This window comes from Volvox carteri (genome assembly GCF_000143455.1).
Source record: "Volvox carteri f. nagariensis unplaced genomic scaffold VOLCAscaffold_29, whole genome shotgun sequence".
Taxonomy (NCBI): domain Eukaryota; kingdom Viridiplantae; phylum Chlorophyta; class Chlorophyceae; order Chlamydomonadales; family Volvocaceae; genus Volvox; species Volvox carteri.
In genome coordinates, this window is record NW_003307572.1 from 1,492,491 (window position 1) to 1,503,165 (window position 10,675).

The window sequence follows — 10,675 nt, forward strand, 5'->3', positions numbered from 1 at the left end:
GACCAGACGGGTGTAAGATGTGCGTTGGTCGACGCGTTGGCCTTACGAAGAAGGAGAAAAACGCGAAGAGAACACGTGAATTCATATGCATAAGTCATGGACGGCGACGTTTACGCTCTGAATGGTGATTCCTGCTTTTGTGTTCGGTTCTGGACCTCACATGTTGTCGTACCGGAAAATTTCCTTCCTGTACGGCGGTCACAGGAGGTATCTACGTCGACTTGTATGCAAAACAATTACACCTAGGGATCATATGGCGGTTGCATTGCATGTTTCTTGGCCGCAGCCAGCAGCAAACTCAAATGGAGTTGGGCCATTTGCCCAGAGGCTGCCGCATGGACGACAAGCCAGGCTAACGCAGCTGATGTTCATGAGTGCCCTTTAGATTCTAAGTATAAAAGCTGGAACAACCCTTACTTTACATTCTGCGTTAAGTACTACCGGTAAGACGTGACCAATACTCACGTGAGATCCCGGGATCGAGCCACGGTAATAAAGTGTGCCGTTTTAAATCTATAGACACTGCAAGGATAACGATGCAATAAGTGAGGTAGTGCGGATGTCGCGCGATCGATTAGAGCGATGACTTGGGTATCCAAAGGGTGACTCGAAAGAAAAGCCTATTATGCGATGCCTGTACAGGTCCTATTATAGGGAATCATGTATACTTGCGTCTATATAGGCAATGTCGTTTACAACATCAAGTGTATACATACCTGTATACCGCATAGCCTAAACATCCCTTGCTACAGGTTATGATGTAAAAATGTACTTATAATACTATGCCATACATGATCGTATATTAGGCCATCACTTACACATGCGCCTCTTATGCCTAAGCCTTTAAGTCTCGTATAATACGTGTACACCTTACTGGCCTATATACCTTTCACCTATTTTCCCGAATATCTCGCCTATACAATGCCCGAAAAAATACAGACGTAGTTGGGTGGGGCTTACACCGAATCCTCGAGACAACAACGTAACGTAACGTAGGGAGGGGAAGTACAGGGGCAGACGGTGTGGCGCTTAGGAGTAGAGTTTTGCAGGATGGGAGTGAGCGCCGCCAGGTGGACCCATCCCAACACACGCCCACTGATCACGCCTTCAGTTTAACAAGCCATCCCAAAGGCAGCGCACACCAAAGGCAGCGCACACCAGCTCTCAAATGATGTAAAGTCTTTGACCCACGAAACACAGGCAAGTCCGGGCCTAAAAGCCCTGAACACAAAACGAGCAAAAAGCAGATGATGGCTTTAAGGTACTACCAGGCCACATCAAAGGAAACATTTTTGTGCCAAATCGTCTGAATCAGCAAACCCCTAGGAGCTCACAATCAGCTAGCCAAAACCCGGCTCATTTAAGCGCCCGCCGCTCCAATTCTCATGTGAACAGAAATGGCACCGCTTCAGCAACCTCATCGTGGATCTGATGGTCTGTGTGATGCTGGTGACGGCGTGCGCTGTATATACGGCATTCATGGTACAGAAGGCTGCCGTATTCTCAGCGCGTCAGCACTACCGGGTCTACGACGACATAGAGGGCGCCCGGGCACGCTGGCTACTGCCGCTCAAAACAAATCCGGATGTGCTACAGCCCAGCCAGAGCGCAGAGCTCAAGGTACGTGTAGTAGCTGTCGTAGACAGTACGGCACAAACCAGTTATACATAATACGCTAGAGCATGTTCCCAGCATCTCGAGAGGTTTTTTCAGTGGCAAAGCTACTACAGTGCGGAAGCGGGTGCTAATACGTTGTGCTGGAGCAAAGCGGTACACGCTACAGGGTACGGATGCCTGACTACTCAACCGTTGGCTCTCAATGGTAACAGCCGCTGTTAACCAATTTCCCTTCATTTCGTTATGCTGGCCCACACGTCTTTGCCTTTTGCTTCCTTCCCATCCGCATCACACGCTGTCCTGCACTGCGCTATGACCTCTTGTTGCTTCAGGTGTCCCTGAACTCGTTGGGGCTGTCACTGCCCTCGAGTTCCAGGACCCCGGGCAGGTACCTGCTGCCAGATGACCCCGCAGGGACTGCAGACTGGGAGGCACTGGCGGAGGTCCTTGTGAACACGGACGGACTATCCCGCATGTGGACAATTTACGGCATGATCCAGGCAATGACGTTGGTGCTGCTATTCGGCAGGTGTGTGTGTGTGTGTGTGTGTGTGTGTGTGTGTGTGTGTGTGTGTGTGTGTGTGTGTGTGTGTGTGTGTGTGTGTGTGTGTGTGTGTGTGTGTGTGTGTGTGTGTGTGTGTGTGTGTGTGTGTGTGTTACCCGGGTGCGTGACAAGCAAAAAGGGTAAGCGACTCTGTGTGTCTCAGGAGGAAAGGTTTACGTTGCCAAGTAAGGGTGAATAAGGGAGCTGCAGCGCCACACAGGAAGGAGGCACAGCTAGATGGCGCTGATGTATCCATCCGCCGGGTTGTCGCGCTTGGATTTGATTTGTTTTTTTTATTTTTTCCGTCTCCGTGTGTGGTGAAGTGTCTGGTAATTTTCCGTCGTTTTTTTAACATCCCAACCTTGTCTCCTACTTCCTTCTCCTACATACTTGACCAGGCTTCTGTCCACACTGGCTTTTCAAGGTCGCGTCGGCATCATGGTACGAACGCTATTCAACGCTGTACCTGCCGTACTACACTTGGTGATCATACTGCTGCTCATTGCCGTCATGTTTTCGGTCATGGAAGTGTGTCAGCTTGGTATCCACGTCGAGGAAATGAGCAACCTGGATGGCGCCCTGAGCGACACTCTTGGGCTCCTGGTGGGCCGGTCCATCCTGCGTAACCTTGATACCATCGTGCCCCGGAATATGGAGTTCACAACGGTGCAGGTTGGTGCAGGGTTTTGGTGTAATATTGGGTCATGGGATGTGTTGTTGATTCTTTGGGGCTTGTGTGGCGGACGTGGTGGGATAGTACCCAATTGGGTTGCAAGGCCGGCAGCTTCTCGGAATCTGTGGATCCGTACACATGTATGCCCGCCATATAGTCCATATACACGCCGGCCTATCTTTTACCCCGAACCCGTCCTGCTAGGCAGGCCCCGGGCTACAGCATGTGCGTAGGGTCACGGGCTTTGGGGATATCATCAGGTGCTTATATGTGTTTAATAACCTGTTCATATTCAAAGGAATGCCGCCGTTTCATGCTGGCTGGCGGGCCACCGTGTGACTGGTTTCAGTGTGGCTGGCTTGTGGGTAATCTTTACGGTGTCTGTTTCTTGTGTCGGCCAGCCCGTTCCTTGTCCTCCTATTCCCCCGGGGGCCCATGCCGTTCCTTCTCGGCTCATTCCGTTTTTCTTCGTCTCGACTTTTGCCTTTGCCCTGCATCATATCGGCAGCATGTTCCTCAGTTTGTTAATGTGGCTGCAAATGTTAAAAATTTATGAAAACATTCACTGCTGTAGCGTGTTGCGCGGGAGTACTGTGGCTTGCGTTGCATGTGTTAGTTGGACTTGCGCGAGAATGAGGATTCCAAACTTATGCTCACAATGCGCCCTGCCTTGCCCAACTGCCCTCTTTTCCTGTCCGCCCAACGACTCTGGCCATGCTCCCCTTCGGATGGCTGAACCTGGCGGCTTGGCGTCTATGGTAAATGGTACGGCAATCCGCTTTAGTACTTGGGCATTGCTTTGGTAATTATGTCTCAAGTGTTGCTTGTGTCCCTTGTGCTTGTCAACTTTTTCTATACCCTACTGGCCTTCACCTTCGGAAAACTCAGAAACCATTGGAAGTTTTTGTATGGTACAACAATTTGGGAGGACATCTGCCCTAAGGCACTGATTGGGTCAGTAACCCATGGGTTACCCATCTTCAACCCCCGGTAGCCCTTTGGTAACCCCCTTGTAAGTTCCTACCCAGCAGGAGGGGTAACACGGCCCCAGGGTAAACCCCTCCGTTGCCCTGGACTATGGACATATGTATGGGCCTATAGGCTACTCGTCTTATATGCTTCCCACATCGTAAATTCCGCTTAAGGATACTTTTAAAAATGTAAACGTTAGCAACCTACAGTATCGTGGTATCTCGGGAAGCATCGTTTGCCATTTTAACCTTAAGGTCTCTAATGCTAGCATCACACACGCAAGGAATAAGCAATAAGTACCTATGTCTTGGCCTGTTTGGCTTGTAGATGAGTACAGGAAAAGGGGCGAATGCTGGCAGCACACACGCAAGTCGACGACAGGTCTTCACTAAATGGATGCCTTTGGTTGTCACCCAATGTTATATAATAGTCGTCATTGTGAAACATCAGGCAGTCAGTCCTGAGGTCGGCCGACATATTACCGGCCGGGGGTGGTCGTACGCATATGTGCATGCTGCTTTACCTCCATTGATACTCCTGACAAGCACATTCAAGCTGAATCTCAGCTAATTAGCTTGTAAGCTCATATAGTCTGGTCTTTTACATAGACGGACATGCTACAATAAGCGATGACCACTATCACGAATTCAGTCAATCATATTCACTGCTGGCATTGTTCCTATTGACCATAGATACAATGCACACATATAATCCACGTTGCAATACTGTTGCGTATGGCGGCAAAAATGGTGGCGTTCTAGCGTTCACGCGCGCGGACCACCTCAACAAGACCGTTGACTGTCTTTCTGCAGCACAGGCCCACACTTATGGTGCACCTCATTTAGCAATACATCCAGTGACATCCAAGGATTTTTACCTGAGGGTGCCTTACACTTCGCCGGGTGTGACCGTGTTCGGGGTGTCGGATCTCCTGCCCAAGACCTTCGACGCTCTTAGGAGAGCCTGCTCTGAAAACGAGCAGACTCTGGATAGTGTTGCATAGGTCGTGCGTAGAGCTGGAAGTAGCAGGTCGGGACGGGGCACTTAAGCTACTGGCTGACCTTAAGGTAATGTAAGCTTACATTGCCGCCCGTTGGCTGGTCCGCGAGTTTTAGGTCTTGGGTCCGGAGCGGCGGTAAGTGCCTGGACCTTTTGATAGGAATATTTATTGGCTTCACTGGCGGCTTCTCGCTGGTGGCGGTCCCCAATTTGCTCTGCCTATGTACGCCTCTTCGTCCTCCTCCTTGCATCTAGGCTGCAGCTGTGTGCCTTATCCTTAGGTCTAGGTTTCTACACAAGGCATGTTTTGGTGCGTCAATGTTGATAATTGGGCATTCACAAGTGATTGGTGAAGACATGTATGTTTGCGTGTGTAGACAGACGAGACAGGTGCAGGTGAATGTAAACATGGGTTACCCTGTCTGTTACCCATCAGTAGTGTATTACCCCGACCCCTTTGTTACCCCTCGGTAAGGGGTTACCCCTACCCCGGGGTTAGGTTACCCACCTCCCTTCGTACATAGCCACATGGGTAACCCCTAACCCTACACCCTGGGTTACGCTTAAGGGGGGGTTACCCCCCATTTTATGCCATAGGGCTGCCTTGTCGTACTGCCGGACGCGGCCTCTGCCATGCACCGCTGGTCACGCAAGCTGTTGCGTGGACATACTTATCGCAACGGCCAACCACCATTAACTAATCGGCAGCTTCATCGTGTAGTCCGACGGAGCCCTGGCTGGTGTCGATATACAGCCGCAAAAATGGAAACCTATTCGCGTCGTACTCTTTCCGTCGCCAACAGGTGGTAAAGCTTACCTGGATCTTGAGGGGGTACGACAGATGCTGGAGACTGCTGTGCGACGGGCGACTGCAGACGATCCCACAGCTGTCACGAGTAGCCGTATTGCAGCCGCCATTGCTGAAGCCACTGAAAGTGGAGCCGCCACAACTTGGGCTGAGTCGCCAGATCCCGGCAGCGATAGCACCACTGCCATCGGCATCACCACCAGCCGCGATGGCGGGGGAGGGGAACACTGCGGGGAGGGGAACACTGCCAGGAATGGGCAGAAAAGTGAAAGGGGAGGTACCGGTCCCAGTTTTGGCAGCAACACTGGTGGCAGCAACGCCAACTCCGATTGCAATGACTCTCGTGGCCGCGGTTGCTGGGGCGTGTTGAAGGCTGACAAGTATGGCTGCTGGCCTAACCGTGGTAGTGGCGGCAGTGGCACTGGAAATGGAGGGTTTTGGAGTGCCAGAAGCAGTGGTGATGCAGAGGAGGCTGCGTGTTGGGAGGACCGACAAGGGGGAGATAAACCGAATAGATCCGGGGTCCAGACCCGTGGCCAAGGCAAGAGGGGGAGTGAAAGCCAGAACCTGAGCCACACACACCTCCATGGCCAAAGGCGACTTAGGAAGTGGCAAACTGCCCAAGGTGCTGCCTCTGCCCTTCCCTCCAGCGCATCCGTTTCCAGGTCCTCCCGCGGGCGGCTTGAGCTGAACCAACTGATCATATCTTTTAGCTCACATCGTCTCAACCGGTCACAGGTGTGAAAGCTGTTCCTTCTGGAAGAGAGCTCCTAGGTGCTAAGTGCATGTGACATCTTGAGTTAGCCAGGCCAGCCCGAGTACAACAGGAATGGACTGCACGGGTCAGTACAAAATGTCTAATATTGTCCTTAATGGCAAAGGACTTTGGTTTTGCTGGTTGGCCCTGTCCCCTTCACTGTCTTTGACAGACCCCTGAATGACCATGATCGAGGGTTTACTTAGCCCTCAACATACCGTGCAGGTCTCGAATAATGATTGGATGCTGGGGGACGAGCAATTGAACAAAATGTGTGGATTGATAGCGCAACGTATCTTGGATTACCAAGGACATCGGCGCTTCGAGTACCTGGGACACTCAAGGTTTGGACGGGAAGGGGGACGAGAGTTCACCTGTTCCAAGTACCGGCCTGTACCCATCGGGAAACCCGTCGTCATGACGCCGGTGGTGAGATTCAATCCCACGCTGGATACCGATGCCAACACCAGTGGCCGTGTCACCAGTGTCAGCAGCAATGTGGCGAGCGGTGGAACCAGGTCACGCATTGTGCAGCGGCGTGTGCTTTGGAGTAGTGGACCCTCAGCTCCGGTTGGCCAGTTGGTGGGCCAGCGGTACAGTCTTACCGCGGTGAGTCGTCTGGTAAGCTACCAGACAGGCTTGGGGCAACGATCCGGTTTGAGCCAAGTGGATCGAGGCCAGCGGCTCAGTCAGTCGGCAGGGAAACGACAATCACATTGGCCCCAGGGACAGTTCAGGCAGCTCAGCAACTTGACAGGTCAGCAGAGTGGCTGTGCGAGTCAAACAGGAACCAGCCAAATCCACCGCATGAGCACTGGTGCAGAGCAGTGTCTGCACATTATTATTATTATTATTGTTACACCGGTGTCCGCTCAACCTGGCGTGTGTTAAGGGGGGAACGCTCTGAGGTCTGCACCTAGTCAGTCCTATATGCTATATTCCCACCGCGTCACCTCTACGGGCCCTTTTCCACCCTAGAGTTCCACCTATCGTTGGTGAGGACGCCACACTGTCGCTGTGGAATACGACCAGTTATCGCAACCTGCCGGAGTCTGGTGCTCCTGTTACAACTTCAGGCCACGTGCATGTCGCACCGCCTCCCTACCCTTACACTACTGCACTCTACACAGCACCCTGCGCTTTGTCCTGGCGGAGGGTAGTTAGCCCCCTACGACCCGCTTCACCCGCTGGGGGATTCCGCACCCCTCGTAGAGGTCACCATCTAAGGCTCGTGCGAGGTTCGGCCTAGCCATGTTACAGCAGCCTCTTGGTAGGTACTTTGCTTGGACAGCTCCATTGACCTTGTGCAGCCATTTCCTCCTCCTCCTCGGCGCCAAGCCTTCTGGTGATGGACTTGTCATCACATACACCACGGGTTGCCCTGAGGAATGCCTCAGATATGTTGACACATTTCAGTGAACAAGTCTCACAACCCATGGTGACGCCGGTGGGATTCGAACCCACAACTCCCACCGGTAAAGGTGGTGCTTTACCAGTTAAGCTACGGCGTGTCTGCACAATGCTTGTGATTCCACCAGCGACAAGCTGCTGGGTCTTAGCAGCGCTTGCAGCAGCAGCGGCAGTGTCCTTATCCGGCAAGGAGGTGGTGGTGATGGTTCAGAAGCGGACTTCAGTGAGGCCCACTCCACCATCACTAATGATGTGGCTGCAAGCATTGTTATCAGCAACGGCAGTGACATAGGTACAGGAGCTGATGGTACCCCTACTACAACGATGATGGAAGAGGATGATGTGTCTGAATTGGCCATTTATGCAGCATTGTGGGAGTCGATACACGCCATGGAGTACTGGCAGGCTGGTGTGGTTCGCTGGCAAAGCCATGTGTGGCTACAGCAGCAGCAGATGCAACAGGTGCATGAAGAAGTTCTGTCCGTGCTTACCTGCAGTACTGCTGATGGTGCCGGCAAGCTGCCGTGTATGGTTCCGTTACTGGGAGCCCCATCTTCAGAATGTATTCGTTGGGTTCGGCAACTCACCACCAGCATCCAACCAAATCTAGCGGATCAACGGCGCATCAACTTAGTTCCTGGTTAGCGAGTATGCAGGTGCAGCTTCCCTGTTCCCACGACATCGGCCGGCTGGCTGTTGCCCCACTCGATTAGCCATGGTGTGCCGGTGGGGACATGGTTGTGCAGCAGGGAGCGGTCACCCGTGAGGTGGTATGGTGAGCCTGAGTCGAGGATGACTCGTGAGCTGCTGCCACTGCCGTCGATGACCAGCACTGTGGCACGGCTCTGGCGTGAGCTGCTTCCGTTGCTGCCTGAGCCGCTGCCACCACTGCCGCCTGCAGTGTCGCCACCGTTGCGGTGGCTGTTGCCGCATCAAGCACGGCCATGTTCACGTGCTCCGTTGGCCCCGCTGTTACCGCCATTGCTGCTGCCAGTGCCCCTGCCGCCACCGTCACGGTGGCTGTTGCAGCTGCCTCAACTGACGTTGCCGGCGGTGTGCAGCTGCTCGGATGTGTTGCTGCGGTGAAGGCCGACGAACTCGTCCGCCTGCTTAAGGGGGCACTCGCAGATGTAGTAACCAGGCTGTCCACAGTAGCGGCAGGTGTCACCAGACCCCACGGCGCCTGCAGCACCGGTGGTGCTGCCGACTCCCCTGGTGGCACGGCCAGGGCTGACAGATCCCACCAGGCTGGTCTTGCTTGCTTGGGTCTTAAGGTTGTTCTCCTTCTCACGCAGCATGAGCACGAGCTGTGGGTTCGTTAAGTTAAGCTGATACATCGTGAACTCGACGGTGATGGTGCACTGCGGAGGCAGGCCATGGAGAATGGTGTGGTGCATCGTGCTCTCGTCCCACTGGCCGCCGGCCACGATTATATTGCTACAGAGCTGCTCTGCCCGCTGAACGAAGTCAGCGGTCGTCTTCCCATCACGCATGCTCAGCTGCTTCTGCGGCTCCAACAGGCTTAGCTGGGCCTGGGATGCAGAACACAACTGTTGCTGTAAGAGCTGCATGGCAGCAAGAGTGGTCTGGCAATTCCTGAGCAACTGCTTGATGGGCAGTTCACAGGACAGATGCAGGTAGCTGAGCGCCTGTGCGTCCTCCTCCAGGGTGTCTTGGGCGTTGCAGCCCGGAGGCGACGGGTGTTGATGTAATCTTCAATTTGGACGTTGCAAGGAAGTCACCGAAGTCGCCGAGCCACTGGGAGTAGTTCGACCCATCCGAGAGGAGGATGCCCTTACATCCCTTCCCCATGACAGAGGTTAAGGCCTGACTTCTGCTCCCGGTCGACCCGGGTTCAAATCCGTCCGCCTGCCAACATCTCGGGTGTTTGAGAGGTGATGAAATGGTAGGTGGGGCCCCATCTTGTGGACGGTGTAGGACGTGATAAAATAATCTCGCGAGCTGACCAGGAACTAAGTTGAGGCGCCGTTGGTCCGCTAGATTTGGGTTGATGCTGGAGGTGAGTTGCCAAACTCAAAGAGTACACTCTGAAGTCGGATGGGGTGAATGGCTTAGGGTGCCCCTCTAGCAGGGGAGAGCAGGGAATTGCCTCGGGAAGGAGGCCACTGGTGAAGCTTAACCACCCCGTAATAACATAGCGAGCATGACTGATCAAGCCGCATTCCCCGCCGCCTTTCTGGCAACTAGTTGATGGTATGATGCATCGTTGTTGCAGTGTACGATAGCTCCTGATGCGATTTATGCCCTTTCAGCCTCCCAGGCATGTCCCCACTTGCCTCACAGCCATCGACGCATCTCACGGCGGGGGTGTCATTGTGTGCGTGTTTGGATGCAGCGTTCCCTGCCGCCTTTCTGGCAACTAGTTGATGGCATCATGCATCGATGGTCCGGCATACGATGTCGCCTGGTGCGATTTATGCGTCCGGAAGCCCTTTCAGCCTCCCAGGCATGTCCCCACAACTGCCTCACAGCCAGCGGGGGTCTAATTGCGTGCATGTTCGCTTGCGGCATGTCCCGCCGCCTTTCTGGCATCTATTGATGGTATGATGAATTGTTGTGCGATGTAGGGCTGCACCTGATGCGATCTCGTTTGTGGAAGGGCCCCCTGAGTGCTGCCAAGCATGTTATTCTCTCATGAGACTGCGTATAGCTTAACGAACTGAGTATGCGACCAACACATAAAACATCGCATGTGAATTGTTATGTCATGTGATTAATCAAAGTAAATCGTGTGTGTTTGGTGTGTGTTTGGTGTGTTAGGCCGCAGTAAACTTGATGCAACGAGCCTTCATACGCTGGAAACGCAACATTTGTTTGCATGCGGATTGCGTTGTGGACTGTATGCGTTTGATGTGCGTTTGGACACCTAATGCT

At 53.3% G+C, this 10,675-nt stretch overlaps 1 protein-coding gene across 1 annotated transcript; it reads left to right on the top strand.

Moving 5' to 3' along the window:
* Positions 1–1,431: 1,431 nt before the first annotated feature.
* On the top strand, positions 1,432–10,340 carry VOLCADRAFT_93125 (uncharacterized protein; the record flags this gene model as incomplete). Its single annotated transcript, XM_002952348.1, has 9 exons — positions 1,432–1,620; positions 1,950–2,146; positions 2,560–2,833; positions 4,624–4,798; positions 5,609–6,351; positions 6,596–6,979; positions 7,583–7,608; positions 7,909–8,242; positions 10,137–10,340. The coding sequence occupies 9 exons, from the start codon at positions 1,432–1,434 to the stop codon at positions 10,338–10,340; spliced, it is 2,526 nt and encodes an 841-aa protein (XP_002952394.1).
* Positions 10,341–10,675: the final 335 nt, after the last annotated feature.